Source organism: Lynx canadensis, chromosome A3 (genome assembly GCF_007474595.2).
Source record: "Lynx canadensis isolate LIC74 chromosome A3, mLynCan4.pri.v2, whole genome shotgun sequence".
NCBI lineage: Eukaryota > Metazoa > Chordata > Mammalia > Carnivora > Felidae > Lynx > Lynx canadensis.
In genome coordinates this window covers 102175376-102191733 of record NC_044305.1, presented here as the reverse complement: position 1 = coordinate 102191733, position 16358 = coordinate 102175376, and the positions used below count along the sequence as shown (strand labels likewise).

The following is a 16358-nucleotide window of genomic DNA, read 5'->3' as shown; positions in this document are numbered from 1 at the left end:
ATTGAAAGATTGTCAATGATCAGCACAAGATGTTAATATAAATTTATTATCATAATTATAGAGCTTCCAGGTACTACAAAAAGCAAGACTTAGACCAAAAGTGCCTTAGTGTGAATCAATAAAACTATTTAGCCTGAAAACATTCTTTACTGTTGTTAAGGATGATCAGTCATACTCCAAGAATATAAATAATTGCCACAAATATAATAACATGTTATAATTATATTAAAAATATATTCATAAATATATATGTACATAAATAATAAATACTTACACTTGACTTCTTGAGGCTCAAAATTTTCATTCAAAGCATTTTACCAAACTGATCTCATTGATGGCATAAAATACTGTTGAGGCAGGAAAGGTATAAGTATCATCCCCTCCATTTTGAAGATAACCAAACTAAGTCCCAGAAACTTACGTATTTGATTAAGGGTCCATCAGCAACTTAAAGACAAGCAGTTGGAATGAAATCCTGGGCAAATGGCTTCTCATTCCAACTGCTGTGGGGTATTTCTTAGGCCTCACTTACTTAACCACTATGTAATATGGGTAGAGTCTTTTTGGTAGCAAGTCTTTTTGGTTTGCAAAGTATAGGGTATTCTTTTTTTTTTTTTTTTTAATTTTACATCCAAATTAGTTAGCATATAGTGCAACAATGTATTTCAGGAGTAGATTCCCTTAGTGCCCCTTACCCATTTAGCCCATCCCCTTTCCCACAACCCCTCCAGTAACCCTCTGTTTGTTCTCCATATTTATGAGTCTCTTCTGTTTTGTCCCCCTCCCTGTTTTTATATTCTTTTTGTTTCCCTTCCCTTATGTTCATCCTGTTTTGTCTCTTTAAAGTCCTCATATGAGTGAAAGCATATCATTTTTGTCCTTCTCTGACTGACTAATTTCACTTAGCATAATACCCTCCAGTTCCATCCACGTAGATGCAAATGGCAAGGTTTCATTTTTTTTGATTGCCGAATAATACTCCATTGTATATATATACACCACATTTTCTTTATCCATTCATCCATCGATGGACATTTGGGCTTTCCATACTTTGGCTATTGTCAATAGTGCTGCTATAAACATGGGGATACATGTGTCCCTTTGAAACAGCACACCTGTATCCCTTGGATAAATGCCTAGTAGTACACTTGCTGGGTCATAGGGTAGTTCTATTTTTAGTTTTTTGAGGACCCTCCATACTGTTTTCCAGAGTGGCTGCACCAGATTGCATTCCCACCAACAATGCAAAAGAGATCCTCTTTCTCCGCATCCTCGCCAACATCTGTCAGTTGCCTGAGTTGTTAATGTTAGCCATTCTGACAGGTGTCAGGTGGTATCTCATGGTGGTTTTGATTTGTATTTCAAGTATAGGGTATTCTTTAAATAACAAACAACATTATATGTTGATGTTGGTTCCATTAGAGCTTGCTCACTCTCTTACAAAGAGAGTAAACATTCATTTAGAATTACAAAGGCTCAGCACATGCTCAGCAGGTGACTAAGAGTAAAAGATTTGACTCCTCCATGTACATAGTACATATGGACTGTAAACACTTCACAAGGAAGTAGATTCCAGAGTCAAGACTGGGTTTCCAGTATCTGAAAGTCAGTGACAGAGGGTAGCCCTCTTGCCATGTGCACCAGTTTTTCTTCCTGTGTGGCAATGAACAACTTTGGATGGGCAACTGATTTGAAGTAGTTCTTACTGCCATGACGTTCCCAGAAGAAGAGAAGGTTGGTCTCATCTCTGATGGTTTTGGGTGTCTCAGGCATCTCCTGTAATTAGGAGAACAGAGATATGTTAGAAAACAAGATTCTAGACAAAGAACTGAAGTGCAATCCCTTGACATTTGGCCTTTGTAAGAAATATAGCACTTTAGGACTGTGACTCTGTAATGTGATGATATAGGTTCTTCATTCATTTGTTCATTCAGCAAGCATCTATTACATGCCTGTTAGATGTATGGCCAGTCTACACATAATAGCTAACTTCCTTAAGTAACTGGAGAGAAATCCAAATTATTCATGAGGATTGCCAATGACAGTCGTGTCTTACTGTATCCTGGAAGGTAGGGTAGAACATTGTTCTTGTCCTGCCTTCAACATAAGCATAAGGCATTTTGCATAAATCTGAGCACTAGCAATTCTGAGACCTCTAAACATTTTGACCTCTAAGTGTGCTGATCATATCTTTGGGAAAATAATTTATTATTAGAGATGTTTATCTCCATATTTAAGCTAACAATTAAAAGTTTAAAAAACTCAAAACACACACACACACACACACATTTCCAAGTGTAACAGCAACTAACTCCATGACAATTGCGATCTCTTTAGACTGTACTATTCTTGCGAGTATGGATAGAATCTAACAATACTTTCATGGAAAAGTAAAATTCAAATTTCAACTTGATATGCTTCTTCTGTGCTCTTTTTAATCTAAAGCAACCAATTATCCTTTTGAGGTTTCCTTGGGGTTTTCAATGCCAACAAAGATTTATTTCCCAAACCTATTCCTCTCCTACTTTTTCCCCATCTCAGTAAATGTATTTTCTCTCCTACCTCCTGTTGCTTCTATCTCTGAAACATAACCATTTCTGTCTACTTCTTTTTATCTGCCTCACCACCCCCAGTTCCATGACTGTTATTATTACCTCCTATTTGAGCTTTGTGCTTTCTTCATTGCCTTCTTGGTGATCTATTCTCTAGTTTAGAAAATATAAGTGATGGTCAGGACACTTCCCTGTTTGAAACCTTTTAATGACTTTCATTGTACCTCAAATGAAACCCAAATGCAAGGCTCCACAAACACTAGCCTCACTTTTCTTTCCTCCTTCTCACAGTGCCTCAGTTCTACAATGTTCCTTCTGGTCTCTGAAGGTGGCCTTTAAACTCTTGAAGGTATAGAGCCCAGATGCACTCAGATCCTCTGTTTAGAATGCCCTGTTTACCTGCCCCCTTGCAAGGCATGCTCCTATCAGATCTCACAGGGAGCTCTGCTCTTGCCTCCCTATGTAAAGAGTACTCTCCCATTTTTCTGTATCTCAGCACCCTTTTCATTTGCTTTACAGCATCTTTTACTTTTTGCTGTTTTTTTGGCTTGTCTACTGTCTGTGTCCCCCAGAAGACCAACTTCTATAAGGCTAGGGATTTTGGCTCACCACAGTCTACGTAGCTGTTGGCACTATGTTTGAAAAATAGAAGGCTCTCAATAAATGATGACTGTTGAATGAATTCATGAAGGAAGATACTGCCCTCGTCTGTAGATATCATTTTTACCTCCCTTAACCCACGTGGAGAAATACATGCACCCACAAAAATCCTGGTTGGAGTTGGGGGTTTGCATTATACATTTACTAAATAAGAGTCACCTCTTATCAGTGGAGAAAACATCTAAAGGCTATCGTGGGTGTGTATGTGTCTGTATGCTTGAGGGAAAGGTGGTAGTGGAGATGGGGCTGGGATGAGGGATAATGCTGGCACCAATGAAGAGAGAGAGGCAATAGAGTCAAAGGCCAGGGTTTCAGTCTTGGCTCCCAGATTTTGCTTGTGCCCAATGGCAGGTGATTCATACTGTCTGCTCCTAGTTGGCTTTTTTGAGTTTCTTAGAAGCAGGCCCCATTGTCCTAAGGCCTACCATCATATAGCTCAGATGGTAGAGTTCAAGATGGATAGAACAAATGGATGCCCTGGGATGGGAGGTGACTAGGATCAGGTAGGGTAAGGACAAAGAAGGAAGAAGGTAATTTCCCTTTTATTCACTCTTGCCATTTTTACTTTCTCATAGATCCTGCGTAGAAGCGCCTCTGGGGATAGGTGAGAAGTAGCAGGTAGGGGCAGGTGGACAGGTGGAAGCTGTGGTAGGAAGAGAAGAGGACTGTGCCACCCTGCTAGGGGTGTCTGTCTATTGGAATCAGTCACAAACATATGGGATGTAAATGAAGGTCAATTGGAGACTGAGGACGACTGACCTTTAGCAATACAGGCTCATCTTCATTTTGGGCACTCACAAACAGTCGAGTTTTTGAGATTCTGAGAGTCACAGGAAGTTTAGAATCTTCTTTTGATGTATAAGCCCCCATGTCAAATTTCACTGGCAAAGAAAAAAGCCAAAAAAGAAAGTAAATCCATTGTACTTGAATAAAATCCCATGTTATGTAAATTGTGTGTGTGTGTGTGTGTGTGTGTGTGTGTGTGTGTGTGTGTGTGTAGTTAGGTCCCCAACTATGATGTAAACACCAGAATGAAATTCCATAGATCTTTGTGTCCTTCACAATGTCTGCCGCTTTTACTGGACAGGTAAATACTTGGTTGATGTCTTCAGAATTTTCTATGTTGAATGAATGCTTGGGGGGCTATTTGTTTGAATCTCTTGTAATACATTAGTGGGACAAAGACCCTTCAACTTGTGAGCCCATGAGTTCATTATAACCTAAAGTGGAGGGGTTTGAGGAAGCTGATACGATCATGTTACTAGTGCTAGTGAAAAGTAGTTGTTTTCCTCAGAGAACAATGCTTAATAAGAGCTGGATAATTACTCACTCCTAGGAACCTAAGAGTTCCTTTTTTGGGATACGCTCCAAAGAAATAGCCTCCTAGGGGAAAAATTATATATACAATAATCTTTGCAATAGAATTACTTGGAGCAAACACCTAAGGGACCAGCATAGCAACATGATTGAATATTCTAGTGCCATTAAAATGGCAAATATATATACTTTTCAATATGTGGGAAAATTACATGAGATAATATTAAGTAGGAAAATAGAACACAAAATAATTTGTAAATGTCTGAGTGGAAAGTATGTTGTCTGAAGTATGTCCAATTAGAAGGAGCCCCGTTTGTTTATTGCCAAGTAGCCCGTGTGGAGCTCTGAAAATAATTTTGTATGCTGATGACATGTCCTGAAGCTAAAATATGTACAACATGGAAATTGGATTTGTGTGGCTAAGTGTCTTGGACACTAAGTTTCATCCTCCCCAAAATATTCTCAGCTTATTGGATGTTTCGCTTCACAGTTACGTTATCAGAGATGATGATTCTTTTTAGTGGTGCTATTTCTAAGTTTGATCAGCAGGCTTTCTAATGGAGAGTGATTGCCCCTCATTGGCTTCTGGGTAACTTTGGGCAAGTCATTTCATATTTCTGGGAGTCAGTTTCCTCATCTTTAAAACTGAGGAGAAGACTATCTAAGAGAACCAAAGGAGATACTACATCAGAAAGCTTACCACTCAGTGCTCCCAAAGAAAGGAAACTTCTCTCTTTGTGGAGCTTCCTGATTTGGCGGAAGCTCCCGTCCTTGCCCAGGATTTTACTGCGGGGTGTTGTGCTTTATCCTATTCTAGAAGGATTGTGCAAAGCCAGGAATCTAGAGCGGTCTATATTTTGAAAGTACGAAGCTTGAAATAAATACAGAAATAAGAGGAGGGGAGGAGGACAGAGTTGTGTCCACTTACCCGCATCATCCAGATTCTGTAATGCAGCGGCTGCGAGGTATTTTCCCCCTGCTTTTCGAATTACACTTTGACTGAGGTTGTCATTCAGGATGAATTGGGATTTGATGATCTTCTGATAGTTGTATTTTTCACTGCTATAGAAGTTGGGTGCTACTGATCTGGGCTTCATGATTTCTAAAACCATTATCACAAGCTCAGATTGATGTCTTTGTACAAACACAGATGATATTTCTACTCTAATAAAAGCATCAAAAGACATTAAGAATATTCCAATCCAGATGAAGAAACAGGAGAGAGTGAAGCCACCCAGTCAGCGGAGTTGATTCTAGGATTATCTTTGTGATTACTTATTTCTTTTTAAACTTCAACTCCTTAGGCAGTATTTTTTTTTTTTTAAAGAGATCATTTGTGAAGTATTTCATTTTGGTTGTTTGGAGGTTTCTAAGAAACCAGGAAGGTTTCTAAGAAACCCAGGAAGACTAAACTTCACCATCTATATTTTTCAAATGAATATACTCTGAGAAAAATGAATATGTTAAGAATTCTATGTCACTGGACATGCAGGTCTAAATGTCTACCCCCCTTTCTGAATAGCGGATATATCAGTAGCTTCACAAATCCTCATGGCTCTGAGTAAGTTTACATCTAGTAATCTATTCCAAGGAAATAAATAGTGTTAAAAACGAAGATTTACTGGGGCTTCTGGGTGGCTTAGTCAGTTAAGCATCCAACGTTTCGGCTCAGGTTATTATTTCATGTCATGAGTTTGAGCCCCATGTCGGGTTCTGTGCTGACAGCACAGAGCCTGCTTGGGATTCTCTCTTTCTCCCTCTCTCTGCCCCTCCCCTGCTCTCTCTCTCTCCAAATAATAAATAAACTTTTTAAAAAGTAAAAAAAAAAAATGACGATTTATTTGATATGGGTGTTCATTGTTATATTACTTATAAGTTGAAAAATTGGTACTCTAGAATGCCCTTGATATATTGCTAAGTGAAAAAAGCTGACTATAAAATGGTATATGATATAATCCTAATAATTCTTCATATGTGTGTATGTACCTAGAAGAGACTTTAAGGAACATACCATAGTGGTGGCAGTGGTAAACTCTTAGCATGAACTATTTTTATTTTCTGTTTTACATTTTCTTGTATCTTCCAGTTTTCTGGCTGAATGTGTATTAGTGTTTACCTGTTATCTTAAAAAGCTATTATCTGAAAAATATTGGGCTTATGTTTCATGTAGAGGTTTGTATAGTAGACGCATGGGAGAATAGTCCTAAGTGTTATAATCAGAACTGAATTTGGTTTAAAGCTCTCCCGCTTACACACTATGTGACTTACCTAACTGAGCTTAGTTTCCTCATCTGTCAAATGAGAATGTAAGATTGTCAGAAAATGTAGAGATAATGCAGCCATTAACCAATTAACAGTATTGGTAGTATTAACAAAGGTAGTAGTAAGTAGGAGGAATAGGAGTAGGGGTAATGGCAATACCTAACATTTAGTGGGTATTTCCATGCCAGGCATTATTCTAGTCCAGCAGCTTGCAAGTATTGACTCATTTAATTTTAACAAGTAGGGACTCTGATCATCTCCATTTTACAGTAGAGGAAACTGAAGCACAGAAAGGTTAAGTGACTTGCTCAATGGGGGCAGAGTTATTATCTGGAGGAATGTAGCTTGTAAATAGTCACCTACTAACAGTATATGACAGCTTTCTGCCATAAGGATAAAAGCTACATGACCTTTATCTATAAGCCCATGAGGAAGTATTCTATAGACTCAGACCACTGCTGCTCCCTCCCTACTGGAGAAGGATGAAAGTATCTTCTCCTTCCTTGTAGTTACCGGACTAATGCCTGGTTGCCCTCTTGTTACTGAATCTAGGTTTTATTTTCTCCTGTGCTCTGTTGTCTCCAGGTTCTTAAAAATGGAAAACAAAGCTATTATTTGCACTTGACTTCTTACCTTCTTCTACTTCGTTGGCAATGGCTTCCAGGTCATCAGCAGTGAGGAATTGATTTAAACTCAACCGTCTCTTCTTCAGAATCTTCCCATTGGCTGCCACCATCACCACACTCTTCTTGAGGGTAAGCTGGGGTGTCTTAGAGGTTTCAGAAGTACTCGGAGACATAAATTTATCTGTACAGTCCTCATGAAGTGGGTCATAGCTTGCATCATAGAAGGATTTCTATGAGGAAGGAACATGGAAACTGAGGGGCTGCATATGGTCATAGGATGAGATCCTTTTCAGTAGAAGTTGTATTCAATAGACTTGGTGAGAAGGGTCTCTATTTCATCAGTCTTCTCCCCGCTTCCCTCTCTTCTTCCCTCCCTCCCCAAACTCTCCTCTTTTTCTACCTCTCTCCCACCTTTCCCTAGGAAAGTCTGTTGAGAATGGACAGTGCCATCAACTGTCAGTGTAGAGAGGCAGTTGATCTCACTTAGGAGGGAGAGATGCAGGTCTCTGAACCTCTAGTTAGGGTGAAACCAAAACATCGAGGATTCAAGTTATTGCTGTTTTCTTCTGGTAGAAAAAATACTGCATAAGAATGGCAATCCTGTGAGCCATCTGGGTGGCTCAGCTGGTTAAGCCTCCAGCTCTTGGTTTTGACTCAGGTCGTGATCTCATAGTTCACGGTACTCTGGAATGCCCTTGATGTATTGCTAGTGAAAAAAGCTGTATATAAAATTATATATGATATATTCCTAATAATTGTTCAAATGTGTGTATGTACCTAGAAGAGACTTTAAGGAACATACCATAGTGGTGGCAGTGGTAAACTCTTAGTATGATCTATTTTTATTTTCTGGATGGTTTCTCTCTCTCTCTGCTCCTCCCCTGCTCTCTCTCTCTCTCTCTCTCTCTCTCTCTCTCTCTCTCACACACACACACACACACACACACACACACACAACAAAAATAAATAAACTTAAAAAAAAAGAATAGCAATCCCATAAGAATTACAATCGTTGCTTACCTGATTCAGAGTGAGATGGTCAATTTCAGAACTGTATTCTTCATTTTCACTGCCAAACAAGATAATGAGAATGTAATTCTGTGTTTTATATCACTGCAGTCACCGGGCAGTGTATTTTAATGACCACATTAGCTTTGGGTAACAGACACCTGGTCATTACTGTCATCTAAGAAAATTAAGGACTTCTATACATTTACGTACATGTATACAGTAATTTGTGAGTCACTAATTTGGAATTAGTAATCGTCGGGACAGGCCTTGAACTTTGTCTGTAAAAATGGGCCTTGGGTAACAAATTGAAGAGTTCTAGTTGAATTTCAGGGAAAAATGTTAACCTCCTCAAAAGAGAAATGCTTTGGAGGCACCTTATTTTAATTTTAGCCAAATAGGTCATGTGTTACACATTGCTTTCATGTATTCACTAAAATAAATTTAATAGTTTATACTTGGGAACTAGTATAGCCACATTTTGATAGCCTAGTTTGTGTTAGTGTATATTAACAGGTAATGGGAATACCATGTTTGTTTAAAGTATTCTTTAATTTTAAATTTTATTCACTTACCCTACTCTTATGTCTGAATGAGGTTAGACTGTGTATGTGCATTCACATGCTAAAATTGCTGTTTAGCCATTGCCTGTTCAGATTGAGATCCAGAAGTTTTCCTGAGAATGGTTTTCTCTCTGGCAGTCCATGAAAACCCAATACTGTATCAGAGCATGTGAACTTGACTGAGGCTGTGTCTAAGTAGATGTTGAAATTCACTAAGACACAGCAGACTGTAAAAATAGTTTTTCTGAAAAGGTGGCCTCCCTGTTAGTGCTATCTTAGTTTAACATGTGGGGTACCTACTCTTTCTGGATCTTCACTGAACCTGCCCTGACTTAAGCAGTAGGACACATCTCTATACCTTTGCCAGTCGGGCTCCATGCTAGTTACTGTTAACTCTGAGGTGGATTCTCATGTACCTGGATCCCTTCATTAAATCATAAGAGATAGAATTGATTTCCTACCTGTAACAGTTCTTCAGGTCTTCAAAGAGGTCAGGAACTTTGGCCATCTTGACTTCTGCAACAGAGAATACCAGTGGCCGTCAGCCTAGCAGCCACTGAACCAAATGCCAGAAAAGGGAGCCACCTGTGCTTTGTGCTTCTTGAGAAACCTAATGAATGACTTAGCCCACAGTCAGCATATTCCCCATTCTTCTTTTCACTCCCTTGAGTTATTTGGAAACGTATCTGCCTCCTCTACTAGATTATTAACTTCTTTTAGAAACTTGGTAGTTTTAGGGGCGCCTGGGTGGCTCAGTGGGTTGGGCGTCCAACTTCGGCTCAGGTCACGATCTCACGGTCCGTGAGTTCGAGCCCCGCGTCGGGCTCTGGGCTGATGGCTCAGAGCCTGGAGCCTGCTTCCGATTCTGTGTCTCCCTCTCTCTCTGCCCCTCCCCCGTTCATGCTCTGTCTCTCTCTGTCCCAAAAATAAATAAATGTTAAAAAAAAATTAAAAAAAAAAAAAGAAAAGAAACTTGGTAGTTTTATGTGCCCAACCCAATATACTGTACACAGTAGGCATTCAATGAAAACTTGGATAAATTAAAGAAAAAAAACCCCACAAGAATGAGGTATTTGCCCTTGCATAGATGCAAGAGAGAGACAGAGTTGGAAATTTCCAGTTTTTCCTCCTAATAGTTTGGTAGTCCAGATTCCCTCCAAAGGAAGGCTCAGCTGTACTCACCAGTGCCCTCATATGAAGCCAATTCCCTCAGTTCCCCATCAGCAGGAAGAATTCTCTGAAATCTGACTGTGATTCTAACTCACACACCAAACCAGGGAAGAAAGGAAGGAAGAGGCTTAATCTTCAGAGAAGGCGGTTTGAGAGACAACAGCCAGAAGAAAAGCAAAATATATTTTAAAGTCAAAGATGTGATAAGGACAATACCTTTGCTGATTCAAGCTGCCAATGAAATGACTCCCTCTCTGCCTGGAGACTTGGCCCTTGTCAGGCTTCTTGGCCTTTTGTCTTCTTGAAGTAGCGTGGTCTGTTTGCGTCAACCGGGGAATTTACAGGGAAGAATTGTTTTGTATGGTTTTTATGTTCCTTTAACGAAAACTGGCCAAAATACTGACACACTGCATACTTGATAGTAGTGTTGCTTGTAGAGATTCCAGGAGTTTCTAACTTGGTTTAAGTTAGAGAAGTTTCATTTATTGAACTAATTCAATGAAACTAGTAAGTTTCATTTATTTATTGCTAGGTTCTGAACAGTTGTAACATGCGGTCTTACAAAAAGGGAAGAAGGGCAGGAAATGTAAAACGTACGGTGGGGAGGAGGGGAGAACTCCTAAAATCAGACTTCTAGATGGCTGGAGTTGGAAAGGAGCTTGGGAGCTGTGGCTTGTGTTTTAGCTAAATTTGTTTTTTTTGTACCTCAGGGCTGAGTATGAATTGATGGAATGCTTGGCAGCCCCTGGCAGATGAGGGTTGGCTCTGAGAGAAGATGATCTGTCTCTTCTGGAGAGGGAGGTTTGGTTGAATAGGCATAAATCATTCTCAGTGTCAGGAGACAGCCTCCTGGTTGGGGCAGGGTACGGGAGAGAAAAAATGATACCCACAGAAGTCTTTTTTTTTTTTTTTTTCCCCAATATATGAAATTTATTGTCAAATTGGTTTCCATACAACACCCAGTGCTCATCCCCAAAGGTGCCCTCCTCAATACCCATCCCCCCCCCCCCCCCCTCCCTCCCATCCCCCATCACCCCTCAGTTTGTTCTCAGTTTTTTTTTTTTATTTTCTTATTTAAAAAAAATTTTTTTTTTTACATTTATTTATTTTTGAGAAACAGAGTGAGACAAAGCGTGAACGGGGCGAGTGGGGGGCAGAGAGAGTAGGAGACACAGAATCTGAAGCAGGCTCCAGGCTCTGAGCAAGCGGTCAGCACAGAGCCTGATGTGGGGCTTGAACCCACGAACTGTGAGATCATGACCTGAGCCGAAGTTGGACACTCAACCGACTGAGCCACCCAGGCGCCCCTGTTCTCAGTTTTAACAGTCTCTTATGCTTTGGCTCTCTCCCACTGTAACCTCTTTTTTTTTTTTTTTTTTTCCTTCCCCTCCCCCATGGGTTTTCTGTTAGTTTCTCAGGAATCCACATAAGAGTGAAAACATATGGTATCTGTCTTTCTCTGTATGGCTTATTTCACTTAGCATCACACTCTCCAGTTCCATCCACTTTGCTACAAAAGGCCGTATTTCATTCTTTCTCATTGCCACGTAGTATTCCATTGTGAATATAAACCACAATTTCTTTATCCATTCATCAGTTGATGGACATTTAGGCTCTTTCCATAATTTGGCTATTGTTGAGAGTGCTGCTATAAACATTGGGGTACAAGTGCCCCTATGCATCAGTACTCCTGTATCCCTTGGGTAAATTCCTAGCAGTGCTATTGCTGGGTCATAGGGTAGGTCTATTTTTAATTTCTGAGGAACTCCACACTGCTTTCCAGAGCGGTTGCACCAATTTGCATTCCCACCAACAGTGCAAGAGGGTTCCCATTTCTCCACATCCTCGCCAGCATCTATAGTCTCCGATTTGTTCATTTTGGCCACTCTGACTGGCCGTGAGGTGATGTCTGAGTGTGGTTTTGATTTGTATTTCCCTGATAAGGAGCGACGTTGAACATCTTTTCATGTGCCTGTTGGCCATCTGGATGTCTTCTTTAGAGAAGTGTCTATTCATGTTTTCTGCCCATTTCTTCACTGGGTTATTTGTTTTTCGGGTGTGGAGTTTGGTGAGCTCTTTGTAGATTTTGGATACTAGCCCTTTGTCCGATATGTCATTTGCAAATATCTTTTCCCATTCCGTTGGTTGCCTTTTAGTTTTGTTGGTTGTTTCCTTTGCTGTGCAGAAGCTTTTTATCTTCATAAGGTCCCAGTAATTAATTTTTGCTTTTAATTCCCTTGCCTTTGGGGATGTGTCGAGTAAGAGATTGCTACGGCTGAGTTAGAGAGGTCTCTTCCTGCTTTCTCCTCTAGGGTTTTAATGGTTTCCTGTCTCACATTCAGGTCCTTTATCCATTTTGAGTTTATTTTTGTGAATGGTGTGAGACAGTGGTCTAGTTTCAATCTTCCGCATGCTGCTGTCCAGTTCTCCCAGCACCATTTGTGAAAGAGACTGTCTTTTTTCCATTGGATGTTCTTTCCTGCTTTGTCAAAGATTAGTTGGCCATACGTTTGTGGGTCTAGTTCTGGGGTTTCTATTCTATTCCATAGGTCTATGTGTCTGTTTTTGTGCCAATACCATGCTGTCTTGATGATTACAGCTTTGTAGTAGAGGCTAAAGTCTGGGATTGTGATGCCTCCTGCTTTGGTCTTCTTCTTCAAAATTACTTTGACTATTCGGGGCCTTTTGTGGTTCCATATGAATTTTAGGATTGCTTGTTCTAGTTTCGAGAAGAATGCTGGTGCAATTTTGATTGGGATTGCATTGAATGTGTAGATAGCTTTGGGTAGTATTGACATTTTGACAATATTCTTCCAATCCATGAGCAGGGAATGTCTTTCCATTTCTTTATATCTTCTTCAATTACCTCATTAAGCTTTCTATAGTTTTCAGCATACAGATCTTTTACATCTTTGGTTAGATATATTCCTAGGTATTTTATGCTTTTTGGTGCAATTGTAAATGGGATCAGTTTCTTTATTTGTCTTTCTGTTGCTTCATTGTTAGTGTATAAGAATGCAACTGATTTCTGTACATTGATTTTGTATCCTGCAACTTTGCTGAATTCATCTATCAGTTCTAGCAGACTTTTGGTGGAGTCTATCGGATTTTGCATGTATAATATCATGTCATCTGCAAAAAGCGAGAGCTTGACTTCATCTTTGCCAATTTTGATGCCTTTGATTTCCTTTTGTTGTCTGATTGCTGATGCTAGAATTTCCAACACTATATTAAACAACAGCAGGGAGAGTGGGCATCCCTGTCGTGTTCCTGATCTCAGGGAAAAAGCTCTCAGTTTTTCCCCATTGAGGATGATGTTAGCTGTGGGCTTTTCATAAATGGCTTTTATGATCTTTAAGTATGTTCCTTCTATCCCGACTTTCTCAAGGGTTTTTAATTAAGAAGGGTGCTGGATTTTGTCAAAGGCCTTTTCTGCATTGATTGACAGGATCATATGGTTCTTCTCTTTTTTTTTTTATTAATGTGATGTATCACGTTGATTGATTTGCGAATGTTGAACCAGCCCTGCATCCCAGGAATGAATCCCACTTGATCATGGTGAATAATTCTTTCTATATGCTGTTGAATTCGATCTGCTAGTATCTTATTGAGAATTTTTGCATCCATATTCATCAGGGATATTGGCCTGTAGTTCTCTTTTTTTACTGGGTCTCTGTCTGGTTTAGGAACCAAAGTAATACTGGCTTCATAGAATGAGTCTGGAAGTTTTCCTTCCCTTTCTATTTCTTGGAATAGCTTGAGAAGGATAGGTATTATCTCTGCTTTAAACGTCTGGTAGAACTCCCCTGGGAAGCCATTTGGTCCTGGACTCTTATTTGTTGGGAGATTTTTGATAACTGATTCAATTTCTTCGCTGGTTATGGGTCTGTTCAAGCTTTCTATTTCCTCCTGATTGAGTTTTGGAAGCGTGTGGGTGTTTAGGAATTTGTCCATTTCTTCCAGGTTGTCCAGTTTGTTGGCATATAATTTTTCATAGTATTCCCTGATAATTGTTTGTATCTCTGAGGGATTGGTTGTAATAATTCCATTTTCATTCATGATTATATCTATTTGGGTCATCTCTGTTTTCTTTTTGAGAAGCCTGGCTAGAGGTTTGTCAACTTTGTTTATTTTTTCAAAAAACCAACTCTTGGTTTCGTTGATCTGCTCTACAGGTTTTTTAGATTCTATATTGTTTATTTCTGCTCTGATCTTTATTATTTCTCTTCTTCTGCTGGGTTTAGGCTGCCTTTGCTGTTCTGCTTCTATTTCCTTTAGGTGTGCTGTTAGATTTTGTATTTGGGATTTTTCTTGTTTCTTGAGATAGGCCTGGATTGCAATGTATTTTCCTCTCAGGACTGCCTTCGCTGCGTCCCAAAGCGTTTGGATTGTTGTATTTTCATTTTCATTTGTTTCCATATATATATATATATTTTAATTTTTTTTTCAACGTTTATTTATTTTTGGAACAGAGAGAGAGACAGAGCATAAATGGGGGAGGGGCAGAGAGAGAGGGAGACACAGAATCGGAAACAGGCTCCAGGCTCTGAGCCATCAGCCCAGAGCCTGACGCGGGGCTCGAACTCACAGACCGCGAGATCGTGACCTGGCTGAAGTCGGACGCTTAACCGACTGTGCCACCCAGGCGCCCCTGTTTCCATATATTTTTTCATTTCTTCTCTAATTGCCTGGTTGACCCACTCATTCTTTAGTAGGGTGTTCTTTAACCTCCACGCTTTTGGAGGTTTTCCAGACATTTCCTGTGGTTGATTTCCAGCTTCATAGCATTGTGGTCTGAAAGTATGCATGGTATGATTTCAATTCTTGTAAACTTACGAAGGGCTGTTTTGTGACCCAGTATATGATCTATCTTGGAGAATGTTCCATGTGCACTCGAGAAGAAAGTATATTCTGTTGCTTTGGGATGCAGAGTTCTAAATATATCTGTCAAGTCCATCTGATCCAATGTATCATTCAGGGCCCTTGTTTCTTTATTGACCGTGTGTCTAGATGATCTATCCATTTCTGTAAGTGGAGTGTTAAAGTCCCCTGCAATTACCACATTCTTATCAATAAGGTTGCTCATGTTTATGAGTAATTGTTTTATATATTTGGGGGCTCCTGTATTCGGCACATAGACATTTATAATTGTTAGCTCTTCCTGATGGATAGACCCTGTGATTATTATATAATGCCCTTCTTCATCTCTTGTTACAGCCTTTAATTTAAAGTCTAGTTTGTCTGATATAAGTATGGCTACTCCAGCTTTCTTTTGGCTTCCAGTAGCATGATAAATAGTTCTCCATCCCCTCACTCTCAATCTGAAGGTGTCCTCAGGTCTAAAATGAGTCTCTTGTAGACAGCAAATAGATGGGTCTTGTTTTTTTATCCATTCTGATACCCTATGTCTTTTGGTTGGCGCATTTAGTCCATTTACATTCAGTGTTATTATAGAAAGATATGGGTTTAGAGTCATTGTGATGTCTGTAGGTTTCATGCTTGTAGCGATGTCTCTGGTACTTTGTCTCACAGGATCCCCCTTAGGATCTCTTGTAGGGCTGGCTTAGTGGTGACAAATTCCTTCAGTTTTTGTTTGTTTGGGAAGACCTTTATCTCTCCTTCTATTCTAAATGACAGACTTGCTGCATAAAGGATTCTCGGCTGCATATTTTTTTCTGTTTAGCACACTGAAGATATCGTGCCAGTCCTTTCTGGCCTGCCAAGTTTCAAAAGAGATATCAGTCACTAGTCTTATAGGTCTCCCTTTATATGTGAGGGCACGTTTATCCCTTGCTGCTTTCAGAATTTCTCTTATCCTTGTATTTTGCCAGTTTCACTATGATATGTCGTGCAGAAGATCGATTCAAGTTACGTCTGAAGGGAGTTCTCTGTGCCTCTTGGATTTCCATGCCTTTTTCCTTCCCCAGTTCAGGGAAGTTCTCAGCTATTATTTCTTCAAGTACACCTTCAGCACCTTTCCCTCTCTCTTCCTCCTCTGGGATACCAATTATGCGTATATTATTTCTTTTTAGTGTATCACTTAGTTCTCTAATTTCCCCTCGTACTCCTGGATTTTTTCATCTCTCTTTTTCTCAGCTTCCTCTTTTTCCATAACTTTATCTTCTAGTTCACCTATTCTCTCTTCTGCCTCTTCAAGCCGAGCTGTCGTGGTTTCCATTTTGTTTTGCATTTCGTTTAAA

General features: G+C 39.7%; 2 protein-coding genes across 2 annotated transcripts in view; one reads left to right on the top strand and one right to left on the bottom strand.

The window, feature by feature from the left end:
• Positions 1 to 1289: 1289 nt before the first annotated feature.
• On the bottom strand, positions 1290 to 10575 carry IL1A (interleukin 1 alpha). Its single transcript, XM_030311090.1, has 7 exons — positions 10375 to 10575; positions 9450 to 9504; positions 8438 to 8486; positions 7425 to 7647; positions 5458 to 5631; positions 3972 to 4093; positions 1290 to 1776 (listed from the first exon to the last, which is right to left on the bottom strand). The coding sequence occupies exons 2-7, from the start codon at positions 9494 to 9496 to the stop codon at positions 1579 to 1581; spliced, it is 813 nt and encodes a 270-aa protein (XP_030166950.1). The 5' UTR covers positions 9497 to 9504; positions 10375 to 10575; the 3' UTR covers positions 1290 to 1578.
• The window catches only part of LOC115510830 (interleukin-36 gamma-like), a 157660-nt gene continuing 148766 nt past the window's right edge, over positions 7465 to 16358 (top strand). The window contains exon 1 of the mRNA XM_030311094.1: positions 7465 to 7546. The gene's annotated coding sequence lies outside the window, so the exon portion shown is untranslated. The remainder of the gene's footprint in view (positions 7547 to 16358) is intronic.

Bases quoted from the DNA above. Each gene is read 5' to 3' on its own strand.
- IL1A (XM_030311090.1), bottom strand. From the start codon at position 9,496: ATGGCCAAAGTTCCTGACCTCTTTGAAGACCTGAAGAACTGTTACAG. The intron at 8,487-9,449 runs GTAGGAAATCAA...CTTGTTTGGCAG, and splicing joins GACCTGAAGAACTGTTACAG to TGAAAATGAAGAATACAGTT. The intron at 4,094-5,457 runs GTAAGTGGACAC...TTTCTTTGCCAG, and splicing joins ACAGAATCTGGATGATGCGG to TGAAATTTGACATGGGGGCT.